This window comes from Xenopus laevis, chromosome 7S (genome assembly GCF_017654675.1).
Source record: "Xenopus laevis strain J_2021 chromosome 7S, Xenopus_laevis_v10.1, whole genome shotgun sequence".
Lineage (NCBI taxonomy): Eukaryota > Metazoa > Chordata > Amphibia > Anura > Pipidae > Xenopus > Xenopus laevis.
Window position 1 is genome coordinate 50036425 of NC_054384.1, and position 15495 is coordinate 50051919.

General features: G+C 39.1%; 1 protein-coding gene across 11 annotated transcripts in view; it reads left to right on the plus strand.

Moving 5' to 3' along the window:
- Positions 1-4961, plus strand: part of LOC108697535 (syntaxin-3) — a 60419-nt gene extending 55458 nt beyond the window's left edge. For 4 of the 11 annotated variants that reach the window (XM_041571217.1, XM_041571216.1, XM_041571213.1 and 1 more), the window contains one exon: positions 927-4961. In XM_041571217.1, the coding sequence (XP_041427151.1) occupies positions 927-1241 (315 nt within the window). In that variant the 3' untranslated portion in view covers positions 1242-4961. The remainder of the gene's footprint in view (positions 1-926) is intronic. The other 7 variants (XM_041571221.1, XM_041571218.1, XM_041571223.1 and 4 more) reach the window with 4 other exon arrangements.
- The last annotated feature ends 10534 nt before the right edge of the window (positions 4962-15495 follow it).

Here is a 15495-nt window from a genome sequence, read left to right on the forward strand (position 1 = left end):
ACATCATCAGCGGGGAGTTCCGTTAAACGAGCTTGAATGCTTTGGTAGCCACCTTGTAAATCCTGGACAGCACGTGTCAATGCCGCCATTTGCTGGGACAAAGTCTCTAAGATATTGACTTCCTCTAATGGTTCCTGTTGATAGGGCTCGGACATACTGTCAGACTTACCGAACCGGGTGGAACCACTGACGAGAGTAAGACAGCCCTTACAGCTCCTCTACCGACACACCCTCCAGTGGGAACAGAGGGAGATCAGTGAAGGTGTAGTAGGGGAGCCTGGATTCCTGGCGGGGTGCGCTGGTCTGTGAAGGAGCAGGTCAGGTGCCTGTGAGGATACAGGAAGGCACGGGTTAAGTTTGCTGAGTAGTAGGAACAGGGAGGATGTGCAGGAGCTGGGCGACAATCACCTAAGTGTTACTGCTGGTTAAGGATGAAGGAGTCGTTGGCGAATAGTAGGCTGGCACCGATAACACTTGGGCTGCTACACAGAACTTGCTGATGGAGTAGAAGCACACGTAGGTAGAATCACAGGGGAAGGCTCCCAGGGCGAGATAGTAGTGGAGACGAAGGTGGGTAACAAGATCGGCAGCAAGGATAATCTTCAGTCGATAGGCAAAGGTCAAGGCAATGCGTAAACGGAAACAGGCAAAGTTCGGCAACAGGTAATCAGATACAAGCAAGGTTCCAGGGGTTAATTCAGCAGCGAAGTCAGGAGGCAGGCAGAAGTTTGGCAACAGGAGATCAATACAACAAGCGGAGTTCAGAGGGTTAACACAGAAAAGTAGTCTTAAACAAGCAGGTTCGGCAACAGGAGTTCAAATAATCAAGCAGGGTTCCAAGGGGTTAAGCAGGAGCGTAGTCAAAAGGCAATGCAGGGTCAAAACCAAGGTACAATAATAATCAGATAAACTCTTACTCACAACAGCTAGAAAGTGATGTCCGAGCACTGGGAGAAACTCTGCGCCGGCAGAAATACCATCGCCTGCGTCATCACGCTGCGCCCAGCAATTCCCCTGCGCCGGCGTCAAGGCGCCCGCGCCGTCACTGGAACGCAGCGCTGGAACGCATCGCGCCGAAGATCCGAGTCTCCCAGAGTCGCGGTGAGTACCTGACAATGTTCCTCATACTATGGTGTTGGGCCTATTTATCGTATACCAGGGATCATGGATCAGTTTCAGAGGAAATGCTTTTGAAATGGGTGTTTCAACAAGAGAACGACCCCAAACACAACAGAAAATGACAACATCTTGGTTCCAGACCAACAAGATTGACATTATGGAGTCCTATAATCCAATATTAAACTCGAGGGGTGACATCAAAAATGTTGTCTGTAAGGCAAAACCAGTAACTGAACTAGATGGGGGCGGGCCCTGGTGCGTGACGTGCAGCCGGGCCCCCGCCCCCCTCCGTACTCCATTTTCAGACTGCATTTTAGTGGCCAGTGGGCTGCCAGGGGCCCTGAGGGGGTGCGGGCCCTGGCCCGCTCGCACCCCCTGCTCCCCCGGTAGTTCCGCCACTGGGCAAAACCAAGAAATGCAGAAGAATTCTAGAATGTAACAGGTGCCAGAACTTGGTCAACTGCATGCAACACAGATATGTAGCAGTTCTCAGAAACAGTGATTATACAACTAAATATTAGTTCAGTGATTCAAAGGAAAGCAAAATCTTGAAACATTTTTGAATGTCTGAGTTTGTAAAGAAGAATGCAGACACTGCTATTTTTTGGAACAGCCTAATATTCCTTTTCAATCAATTTTCCTTCCTGTTTTGATTTGGAATAGAATGTGTTCCCAATGCATTTGCATGTAAGGAAATAAAATCTATTATAAGGATTCTGAGCTTTATTCACTTTTTAAACATACTGCTATTATTCTGAACACAACTGTATATATTAGAGATCTATGGCACCTAACACACACATGTATTGGAAATTCCAAATGCTAGTTGCAAAGGGGATTAAGAATTTGTACAGTTCTCTTTCTATACTTGAAATATCCCTCTAAGTATGAAACTGTGGTAGTACCTAATGTACCATGTAATCCATAGGAAAAAGTCCTATTTTATTTAAGAGCCATGAATGTCATTTAATCCTTGTTATTTTTGCATGTTAAGTACTAAAACATTTTTTTACAATATAGTATATATAGTAATATAGTATATATTTGTAAATGTTATTTAACCTTTTTTCTTTTACTCCTTAGTTGAACATTCCTGTGACTCTTACTTCCTCTTCCACCAGCAAATGGTCCCAACTACCACTACCCAACCTCTGCTTCTGTGGCTAATACTGTTTTGATGTTTGTCAGGGCATGGGACAAGCTTATGACTTGCAGGATTCCATGACCAATTCTGCTCCTTGAAACCTTATCCTTTACCCAAAGAGCCTGATGCTGCTAAAAATAGTCTGTTACTTCATGCATTCATACATCTTGCTAAATTAATTTCTGAATCATTACTACTTCTTTCATAGGGGCAAATTTACTAAAGGGCGAAGTGACTAACGCTGGCGAAAATTCGCCAGTGTGACGTCATTTAGGTACTTTGCGTTTTACTAACGATCACTGGCATAACTTCGGTAGCGAAGGAGATAGATTCTAGCGCTACTTCGCACTCTTACGCCAGGCGAAGTTTCGCTCTGGCGAAAGAGCATTACTAAGTCCAATTAACTTTAACTTCATGCCATATGCAGATTAGCCAACGTTAGCGCAACTTCGCTTCGCTTGGCGCAGTAACGTTAGCGCAACTTTGCCAGAGTTCGGATTTTAGTGAATTAGCGTTGTCCTGGCGAATCTACGCCTGGCAAAGTGTTGCGATGTGAGCGAAGCCATCACTGGCGAATTTACAGAGGTTAGTGAATTTGCCCCATAAAGTAAGAAGTAAACATTTGATTCAATGAGGTGCAAAATGCCTGAAAACCCAGTATCTATGGACAATGCAGACTAGCTGACTGATTCAACTGCTTCCACCTCAGTATTAAAAGAGAATTCAACCCGTAGTTATGGCAGGTCAAGGTGTATTGGCCTACAATTGCTTATACTTCATGACGTAAACATACAGTATGTATACATTGATTGTTCGATCTGATTTTTTTTTTATCAGTAAAATGATAAGGAGGGACTTTTGTATACAGAAGCTCACATTTGACTGTCCTTTCTGTCTATTTCTTATTGTTTGCTTTCATTTTCATCTTTTACTCTTGTCTTTGTGACCATCTTTCCTTTTCTCCTCTGACCTTTGTAGAAGACAATTATGATTCTGATTTGCTGTGTAATTCTTGCAATTGTCATAGCATCAACAATCGGAGGAATCTTTGCTTGAGGTGAGAGCACAAGACACAGTTGTCTGAGCCAGCCATGGCAATGAAAAGTGAATTGATACAGGCTGCTAGCTCATAGCTCTGTTATGTGTAATTATGTATATAGTACTATATGTTTATTAAGTTATCATTCATCCTAATTTTTTTAGACTAGGAAATTATTTAGAATACTTATTTTAACAAGGTCTGCTAAAATCTATTTCTAAACTATGGCTGCATAATAGGAACCACCATAGCATCTGTTGCTCTAGTCTATGGGTCCCCAACCTTTTTCACCCGTGAGCCACATTCATATGTAAAAAGAGTTGGGGAGCAACACAAGCATGAAAAAGTTGCTTGGAGTGCCAAATACGGACTGTGATTGGCTATTTGGCAGCCCCTATATGGATTGGCAGCCTACAGGAGACTCTACTTGGAACCATACTTATACTTATACTTTTATGCAATTAAAACTTTCTTCCAAGCCAGGAATTCAAAAATAAGCTCCTGCTTTGAGGACACGGAGAGCAACATCCAAGGGGTTGGAGAGCAACATGTTGCTCAGGAGCTACTGGTTGGGGATCACTTCTCTAGTCTAATGAATGGATGAGTGAATTTATAATGATGATGATTTGTTGATTCTAAACAACATAATTACAACAATATGAATGTGGCTAATGACAGCTACAGAGCAAAAAAAAAGTGATATTGCTACATGTTGTTTCAGGTTTCTGTTTCTTCTACTAGTGGAAAAGAAAATCCAAGCAAGGTGAAGGAAGATGATGAATGTTAAGAAATACTGAAGATTATGATTAACATTAAAGAATTTAAAAATGGTCTTTTGTGTTTGTGCAGTAACAAATAATGAGCATGTGGTCTGTTTTAGACCTCATTCATACTATCTTTCATTATTTAGTTGTCAAAATGGACTGTTAATAGGGACAGACTGCACAGTAGAATTCATGTCTGTAAATATATTGAAGTTGGTAGGATTTAAATGCATGTAATCTGAAGCAGAATGTATTATACCATAGTTGTAGGATGCTTTGGGAAAACTCAAAGGGACAGATATCATAATTCAGTGGAGTATTTCCTTGAACATCAAATAGTTTGTTTTTTTTAAAGAAGAAAACTGAAAATTTTAATTCAAGGCTTTTAGACTCATTGAAAATAAAAAGAACAATGTGATTCTAGCTTGAGTGCAAGTTGTTTTGAAATGAAAAAATGCATACATAAATATCATATTTATATTATATCAGCTAGTGATAGAGGGGAAAAAATAATCGCAGAAAAAAAAGTTGCACAAGTTGTTGCTCTATTTTTTATGCATTCACATTTGGGTTTTCCCTTGACCATGAAAATGCGTAAACTGACCTCCAAGTAGCATTCATCAAATTCACATCCAACTTCAAAAGAACTCATGAGACTTTGTTTTCCACTAAAATACAATGCTGTCTAATCATTTTGATAGTACTGCTAGGGGTGTAATTATAGAAAAAGCAGACAGAAGTCCCCAATTGCCAGGCCCTTTCTAAAAGGGAAATCCCCTGCCTGCTGCAGGCACATGCAGTGAGGGTGTGGTTTTGATGTGCACCTCAAAAAAAAATGTTCAGGGGGGCCCATGATGGCTTTAGGTGAAAATAAACAACTAACATTTGTATGGAAGAATGTGTCTGTGCTTAAAAACAAATACAATTCTACATGTATGAAAATGGTATAATCATCATTTTGATATAATCTGGCATACTGTATATGTAGTATGTCAGGTTATTGCCCAACATTATGGAAAAAGCTGATGGATCACTTTAACATAAAACCATGCTCTCCTAAAAGAAAGGCATAATGTGAAGAGTACTAGAGTGAAAATGACCCTTTATGACCAGCCTATCAAAGTAAACCTCTCAGCTCTGCTGCAAGCTGTATTTCAAAAGGTCTTTCCTGCAAAGGTTTTGTGTGTACAGTATTAGGGTATCTGTTTTGTGGCCCTGCATTTTCTACCTGCTCTGGATACTAACATGCATGAAGCACCTCAACAAAAAGACACGTTTTTTTTTAATGTTAGTTTTACCAACATAAGTAAAGCCACAAGGACACCACATTTTGTCATATCCATAATCGGTAAAGTACTGTGTAACGTGTGTGTGTGTGTGTGTACTATATATATATATATATATATATATATATATATATATATATATATATATATATATATATATACATATATATATATACATATATATATATATATACATATATATATATATATATATATATATATATATATATATATATATATATATATATATATATAATGTAGTAAAGATGACCAGCAACACCGAGTTTTTTTGAAAAAAGCAAGTTGTATTCAAGTTACATGCAAAGCCGACGTGACGTTTCGGTCCACTCAGGGACCTTTCTCAAGGCAACCATGTTTAATCACACACGTGTTTATATACCCACAATCCCACAGATCCATGAACAGGAAATGACATCAATCATCCATAAAAAGTGAATCACAAAAACATTCTGTACGATTCCAAAATATCAATATTAAAAGTGTTAAATATTAAATAGACTGGTGCTAAAATTTGCAAAGTGACCAAGTGCAGAATATATCCATTGGATTATAAAGTGCACTTACTGATAAAGGTAGTGCTGTGTAGTTAAAACCAGGCTAAAAAACAGCTATTCAGCTGTTAAAAACAGTCAATCGTTAAATGATACATTTATCAAACTACAAATGTTACATACGTTACATTCATCTAACAGTTGGCAACCCTAGATACTAGTATATATACATATATACATACATATATATATATATACATACACAGTCATATGAAAAAGTTTGGGAACCGTTCTTATTTCTTTGGAGTTTTGTTTATCATTGGCTGAGCTTTCAAAGTAGCAACTTCCTTTTTAATATATAACATGCCTTATGGAAACAGTAGTATTTTAGAAGTGACATAAAGTTTATTGGATTAACAGAAAATATGCAATATGCATCAAAACAAAATTAGACAGGTTTATAAATTTGGACACCTCAACAGAGGTATTAAATCAATACTTCCTTTTGCAAATGTAACAGCCTCTAGACGCCTACTATAGCCTTTGATAAGTGTCTGGATGGCGGTATTTTTGACTATTCGCCCATACAAAATATCTCAACTTTATGACTGATGCTTGAACATTATCCTTAAGAATTTGTTGATATTGGGTTGAATTCATCCGACCCTCAACTTTAACAAGGGCCCCAGTCCCAGCATGATGGAACCTCCACCAAATTTGACAGTAGGTAGCAGGTGTTTTTCTCGGAATGTGGTGTTCTTCTTGCACTTTGTTCCAAAATGATTGTGGCTTGTCTGAATGAGCTTTTGCATACAACAAGAGACTTTGTGGCGTAAGTGCAGAAAGGGCTTTTTTTCTTATCACCCTGCCAAACAGATGTTCTTTGTGCAAATTGTGCTGAATTGTAGAACAATGTACAGATACACCATCTGCAGCAAGATTTTATTATTAACATGTATTTATATAGCGCCAACATATTGCTTCTTGCAGGTCTTTGGAGGTGATCTTTGGGTTGTCTGTAACTATTCTCACAATCCTCCACATATGCTGCTTCTGGTTTTTTTCTTGGCCTGCCAGACCTGGGTTTTACAGCAACTGTGCCTGTGGCCTTGCATTTCCTGATTACATTCCTTACGGTTTAAACCTCTGAGATAGCTTTTTGTAGCCTTCCCCTAAACCATGATACTGAATAATCTTTGTTTTTAGATCTTTTGAGAGTTGCTTTGAGGATCCCATGCTGTCCCATGACCTCTGACGAAGTGCCAGAAAGAGACATGAAATGCGTCAGGTGACCTAATATGTCATAGGATAGGAGTACATCTGTAATGGATGCCTGTTTGTTTTAATCACCCCAATAAAGCTGGATATTTGATTTTACTCTACACGTGTGGAATGGTTTTCTCAACCACTACATCCCCTACATAAGATTCAAACAAAAGCACAACTTGCAATTGGTCACCATAAATACCTTTTCTCATGATTGGACACACCTGCCTATGAGGTTCAAGGCTTAACAAGCTAGGCCAACCAATTTGGTGTTACCAGTAATTAATATGGAGCAGTTACGTGCATTCATATTAGCAAAATTACAAGGGTACCCCCATTTTTGAACAACCAGTTTTTCACGTTTGATTTAATTTCATACAACTGAATACTGCTTCACTAAAAATCTTTGTTCAAAAAAAAAAAAAACAGTACTCAGATGTTAGATGAAAGACATACCACTGTTATCTTTTTTGTTGAAAGTGGAATAAATTATTATGCAGGCTGAGACACACATATATATATATATACACACACACACACACACACACACACACACACACACACACACACAAAACTGCATGAACAGCCAACGTGATGTTTCAGTACTGTGGCTTGAATTCAGTGTTTTGGCAAACTATATGCGGCCCCTAGAGCCAAAAAGAACGATCTTGCTTTCATCATTCCAAAAATGTTGCACAATTTATCTTTAGGCCAGTCAATGTGTTCTTTGTAAACTGGGACCTCTTTAGCACGTCTTTTTTCAACAATGGGACTTTGTGGGGGCTTCTTTCCGATAGTTTGGCTTCACATGAACATATTCTAATTGTAACAGTACTCACAGGTAACTTAAGACCTCCTTTGAGCCTTTGCCATTTTGGCTATTCTACTATCCAATTGAATGGTAGTATACTGTTTACTTCCACATCTTTCAGGCTATGGTTGCCATTTTAAAGCATTTGAGATCATTTAAACTAAGCAGCCTATGATTTATTTCACTTCTTTATATGGTTTCCCCTCTCCAATCTACTTTTTATCAATATACGCTGTTCTTCTGAACAATGTTTGGAATGACCCATATTACTTATACTTTCAGAAAGAAATGCACTATTACCAGCATGTACAACATTTGCTGCTTTCCTTCCTTCCTTCCTTAAATAAGGGCTGCAATTGACACCTGTGTTTTCACAGAATGAATGACCTCACTAATTGAACTCCACACTGTTATTATTTGGAGCAACCTATTATTATTTGGAAAAAGCCTCAATTAATGATTCAATTACACAGAATCAGCAGCATGCTTGTCATGAATGTTGGGTAAACATTACAATACTTAGACTAGACATTGAGGGATAAAAAAAATCTTTCCTTATCGTGGAAATAATGCTATATGAACGAATTGTAGAGAGAGAGAGAGAGAGAGAGAGAGAGAGAGAGAGAGAGAGAGAGAGAGAGCACAGTCAGTTGCACCACATCAAATAGTCCTTTTCAAAATATTATTGTACAGCCAAACCCAACCCCAACCCAAGTACATTTAGTTTAAAGATCATTTACCCAACTGTCTGGCCATCTGTCTTATAAGGTAATCTGGTTACCTGGTAGTATATTTAAATAAAGGAATTGGTACATTCTGAACTTGCTGGCTTCAAATGGCTTTCCCACTCTCACCCAATTCCCATCTTTAAAATATAATACAGTACTTGCCAAAATAGATTACAAAACTGAATTAGATGTCTTATTATTAGAAAGGAACATGTTACATTTTTGGTCAACAGTGTCATGTTCCATCACCAATGTTGTCTGTTCTGTGTGTACCTGATGAAACAGAAGGGGAATCAATTTGGCTACATTTTCTACATCTTTTCAGGTGTGGTGTTAAGGAGCAAGTGTGCACTACTGAAGCACAAACATGGCTGCATTGTGGGGCTGGAGTCCAGTGGCTCATACTCTTAATAACTCTTAATAACACTTCTAAATTCTTCTAAAAAGAATTTTAAAACTGCTTACAAATTTAATACAATGGCAGGTGTTAACATGATTAATATGATTACTTGAACAAAGCATGTGCATGGTTAGACATTTTCTATTACCCTGCTGGCAGGATATTAGATGCATGACCTTATTTAGCTACAACCAAAGGAATCAACACTTGCCAAGATTATGGGGAAAGCAGCATTGGACAAATACATCAGATATTTTCAATTAAAGATCCAATGCTGGGCTGGACAAGGAGATCTTAACAATTTAAAACAGCTGTAACCCTAAATATATTGTTACCACAACCTACTGTTAAATTACTACAACTAAATTTTAATTTCAAATGGCAGGAAACAAATATACACTACTTGGGTATTGATATTCCCCGAGATACAAACATGTATCAATATAACTATCCCCAGCTCTGGGAAAAGACAGGCGAGACCCTGCGACAATGGTCAAAGATGGATTTTTCATGGTTCGGGAGAATACATGCCTTTATGATATCTCTCTTACCTAAATTGCTATATTACTTTAGGGCACTGCCAATCCTAATCCATGATCATGATCTTCAAGCCATGCAGAGAAAGGTATTTCAATTCATTTGGGCCGATAAACACCCCAGAATCACTAGACAGACCATATACAGGACTAAATGCAAAGGCGGTCTTGGCGTTCCAAGTTTAACTTATTATTATATAGCAGCTCAACTGGTACCCCTCATACACATGCACGCATCCACACCGCCTAAATGGGTAATGATACTGAAGTACCAACTACATCCAGTTACCCCACAAGCATTACTATGGTGCCCCGCAGTACAACGCCCAGAATTTACTGACCCCTTTTTAAATCATTTCCTGAATATCTGGGATAAATATAAATACCCAGCTAAACTTATCTCATCTTCCCACCTTCCAAAGGTGGACATCTAAGTGTTTCAAGACTATATACAATTTTTATTCTGTATCAGGTCCTAAAACCTACTATACATATATATAATTTTCCCCTATCAGAGATATTTCAATACCAGCAAATAAAACACTTTATACATACCTACAATAAAGAAAAAGTGCCAATTACTCCCACATACTTTGAAAATGCTTGCATTAAATATCCATACGCAAGGGGACTAATTTCGTACATGTATCGAATACTTCTTGACACACAATCCCAAACCCCTCTGTCATATGTTACAGCATGGGACAAGGATCTTAACACTGATTTGGAAAGTTTTGGCTTGTAAGAACCTTGCTAATTAACCGATTTGCCTTGATAAAGCGAAAGACGAAACGCGTGTTGGCAAAATGCTAGCATTTTAGCAATTGGACTGGATTCCAAAAATTGCTTTTATTAATCTTTTCTAACCTTGGATATTTTAACCTTTTTTGACCGCCTTTGTATTTCTTCAATCTCTTTTACTATAGGGCTCTGTGAGATTTGTGGTTTTATAGGGAAGTTCAGCTCTCCTTCATAAGATAGTAAGGTAGACTCGAGAACAAAGTCCCCAGTGTCCTATTTTCTCCCTGTGTGGGGTCCCAGGGCCTAGAAAAAACAATCAGACAGTAGATTCTTGGGACTTCTTTTTCCATTTCCTTGCTTTTATTTCTCAAATGCTGGTTTTGGTCTGTATATTATAAATGGTTTATTAATTCACTTCCTACACCAAACAGCTTGGGCTGTTTTTAAAAAACGAATTCTAACTCATTTTGTTTGCACATTGGAAATCTGTGATTGCAATTGGTGGGTGGCACTAGCACTTTAAATGCATTGATTTAAGGTTGGTTGATCCGTGGTCGATTAATCTAATTGAAGATTCGCTTTATACATTGAAATAGCACATGCTATTCAATGTTCTTATAAGCAATCGATTAGAGACTTAAGCATGTGGATAACTACATTTATAATAAAGCCTCATGCCAGTAATATAATTATGTTTTAAAATCTATTTATTGCACTAAGCACTTATTTTGTCTATAATTAGGTAGGGGTGCGGAAGGAAGGGGGGTTTACTTCTTTTTTCTTGATGTAAATTTAACATGTACAAGTAATTCACACCTCCTTCCCTCCAGGAAGTGAAATTGTTAATTAGCAAGGTTCTTACAAGCCAAACCTTTCCTAATCAGTAACCATTATTGGGGTTTTTTTTCCTCCTGTTCTTTTGTTTGAACCAGAGCCAGAGAAGAGATGGGCAGCACTCCAGGATAGGATAAAAAAGCCTTTATTCACATACAGCAGGGCAGCATAGCAACGTTTCGAGCCTCGCACGGCTCTTTGTCAAGCTAGCATATCATTATACAAAGTCTCCTTTATATACACCAACATCATAGCACCCTCTAGGGGCTGCATCTAAGTATCAAAATTGTAGCACAATGTTTCACTTATCTGACAATACGTCAATTAGTAGTCCCATTTCAGTCAAAGACACACAATGTATCCTCAGATAAACTGTAGAAAAAGGAGAACATTAAAACCAGATTAAAAGAATTAATATAAATTATCTAAAAACAGGAGATAGATCATATTCCAGATTAAGTCCATTCGGTGCTAGGGTATCTAATTTCCTGATCCACCATGCCTCTTTATATAGCAATTTTTTGACCCTGTCACCTCCCCTTCTCAACTTCGGGACAGCATCCAAGATCTGAAATTTTAATTGTGATATCGTATGTCCCAATTCTATAAAGTGTTTGGCGACCGGCTGATCCACTCTTTTACATTTTATAGTTGATTTGTGTTCTCTAATCCTATCTCTGGCCATGCGTGAGGTTTGACCCACATAAGCTAAGCCACAAGGGCACTTTATTGCATAAACCACAAATGTGGTAGTACAGGAATAATGGCCAGAGATAGGAATAGGGATACCACTTCTAGGGTGGTGAATCACCTCTCCCTTTTGTATATTGCTACAGCAATTGCATGAGCAACAGGCAAATGTGCCCTTCTTAACCGGACGTAGTACCGTCTGTCTACTCTCTTTCCCTGAGCCCAAATCTGACTTCACCAACATGGAGCCTATAGTACGGGCCCTTTTATAAGACATAACAGGTGGATTCTGGAAAGCAGGGACGCCCCCCAGATTAGTTTTTAAAATACCCCAATGTTTTCTAATAATTTTCCCTATATTATCACTCAACGTGTTATAAGTTGAAATAAATGGTATTCTGGCATGATTTTCTCTCTCTTTTTCTTAAGAGCTGTTCCCTATCAACATTCTCGACTTCCCCTCTTTGTCCATCCACCACCATCCTAGGATAATGTCTAGAAAGAAATTTCTCAGACATTTCATCCATCCTTACTTTTGACAGTTTCTCATCCGAGACTATCCGTTTCACTCGTGTGAACTGTGACTTAGGAAGTGATTTTTTGATCTGTGGTGGATGGAAAGAAGAGAAATGAAGCAGAGTATTCTTATCTGTTTCTTTGGTGAATAAATCAGTATGGAGTATGTTATCACACATGTATACTCTGGTATCAAGGAAAGCAATCTCCTGTGAATTTACATGGACAGTAAACTTGATATGTGAGCATGCTGAGTTAATTTCCCTATGAAATTGTTCTAGGGACAAACGTGGCCCCTCCCATATTATGAATACATCATCTATATAGCGTAGCCATTTTATACAATGTTTTTTGAAAAGTTGATTCGTGTAGATGAATTTTTCTTCAAATTTACCCATAAATATATTCGCATATGAAGGAGCCACGTTTGATCCCATGGCCGTCCCTTTCAATTGCAAAAAGAATTCGTCTCTGAACAAAAAGTAATTCCATCTTAATACCATTTCCAGGCAACTTAAGGTGAATCTCTTTTGGGCTCCATCAAGGGTCTCATCTTGTTCCAAACAGATGTGAACCGCCTCCACACCCCCATCATGTGGGATGGAGGTGTAGAGGCTTTCCACATCCATTGTGGCTAGCCACACTTCCCTTTCAGGTAAAGAAATAGATGCCACTTTATTTAAAAAGTCACCTGTATCCTGGATATAGGAACACTGGGAGATAACATGTGGTCTGATAATGGTGTCCACAAATCTTGCTAAAGGGGTAAAAACTGAGTCGATCCCAGCCACTATTGGTCTTCCAGGTGGTTTTTTTACATTTTTATGGATTTTCGGCAGCATATAGAACACAGGGGTCACAGGGTTCCCCTGTGTCAAATATGCCGCCAATCCCTCATCAATGACATGTACATCTTTAGCATTTTGTAAAAGTGTCCCAATCTTTTTTTGTATGTCAGACAGTGGGTCCCCACTCAGTTTAATATACGTGGTATCATCAGATAGTAATCGTGTAATTTCTCCAATATAGTACTCAGTAGACATGATAACCACTGCACCCCCCTTATCAGCACTTTTAAAAACTAAATCCTTACGATTTGTAAGTTTGTTTAGTGCATCAAATTCATCTTTTGTCAGGTTAGGGGTCATTGTATGTATTTCCCCACGCCTATAGGCATTTTCTAATGATTTCATTTCAGTGGTTACCATGTGTACATACGTTTCAATTGGAGCATTTTTGTTGTCAGGCATAAAATTACTAAGTTTGGATAGGCCCAATGTTTTGGCATAAAAGGTCCCCATGGCCAGTTTTTCCTCATAAACATCAACATTAGCAAATTGTGCTTTTAACCTTAGGTTCCTAAAGAATCTAAATAACGCCAAGTCCAGTTCAAAAAAGTCCGGGCCAGTAACTAACGCAAAAGAGAAACCTTTACTGAGTACCTTAAGTTCCTCTCCCTCCAGCGTGACTTCGGTTGTATTTACCACCGTCGTGGGCGATGTTTCTTCCGCAGTTTGCTGTCTTTTGTGTTGTGCCCGCTTGCCTCCTCGCCGCTTGTTTCGCTTGTAGTGAGCGATGTCTGGGAGCTGGATAAAAAAGCCGTCGTTGGTGCGTTCGCAGAGGATCTCTTGGGCCTTGCGCCATCAGCCTCCATACGCTCACCTCCGCCATTTCTATTAATAATGCGGCCGCGGTTCCAGCCCACGTGTTGCCTCTGGTCTTTCATACTCCGCCATCTATACACCAGGCCTGTGCTGTAATCTTCAGCGTCACGTCGGAACTTGTCCCGCTTCCGCACCTCCAGGGCCACACGGAACTTGTTGAGCGAGTCCTGCATTGTAAGCTGTCCCTCGGAAACTTCTTTCTCAGCACAATGGTTCCGCATCTCTGCTTCCTTCTTGGTGATATGCAGTGTCAGCGCTGGCGATTCCTTCTGGATCTTTTCCATCAGGGCCACCATTAAGTCAAGCAAACACTTGTTTAAAATGGATTCCCACTTTTTAGTAAACTCTTCATCATCCGCAAACAGCGTGGGTCTCAGATGAGAGCGCAGACCACGTGGGATCCGTTGCAATCGTACATATTCAGCCATGGTTCTTAAATGTAAGTCCCAAGCAATACTTTTTCTGTGTAGTTTCTCAATCTCTCGAAAATCACATAACACATCATGTTGGGAAAGAAACTCACTATTGCCTTTGACTGCAGTGGTTATACGTAAAACTTCTTCAGTAGTATATGCAAAGCTCATATTTCCACCGTGGTGCTCACCTCCAGAAGGAAAACAATTCCAGAAAAAGATTTGAGGGGCACACACCTGGTTAATTACTTCGTTTGATTGGGTGCACCTCCCGTGGTGTCCTTCCACACCAGATTGCCAAAGCCAGAGAAGAGATGGGCAGCACTCCAGGATAGGATAAAAAAGCCTTTATTCACATACAGCAGGGCAGCATAGCAACGTTTCGAGCCTCGCACGGCTCTTTGTCAAGCTAGCATATCATTATACAAAGTCTCCTTTATATACACCAACATCATAGCACCCTCTAGGGGCTGCATCTAAGTATCAAAATTGTAGCACAATGTTTCACTTATCTGACAATACGTCAATTAGTAGTCCCATTTCAGTCAAAGACACACAATGTATCCTCAGATAAACTGTAGAAAAAGGAGAACATTAAAACCAGATTAAAAGAATTAATATAAAGAGGCATGGTGGATCAGGAAATTAGATACCCTAGCACCGAATGGACTTAATCTGGAATATGATCTATCTCCTGTTTTTAGATAATTTATATTAATTCTTTTAATCTGGTTTTAATGTTCTCCTTTTTCTACAGTTTATCTGAGGATACATTGTGTGTCTTTGACTGAAATGGGACTACTAATTGACGTATTGTCAGATAAGTGAAACATTGTGCTACAATTTTGATACTTAGATGCAGCCCCTAGAGGGTGCTATGATGTTGGTGTATATAAAGGAGACTTTGTATAATGATATGCTAGCTTGACAAAGAGCCGTGCGAGGCTCGAAACGTTGCTATGCTGCCCTGCTGTATGTGAATAAAGGCTTTTTTATCCTATCCTGGAGTGCTGCCCATCTCTTCTCTGGCTT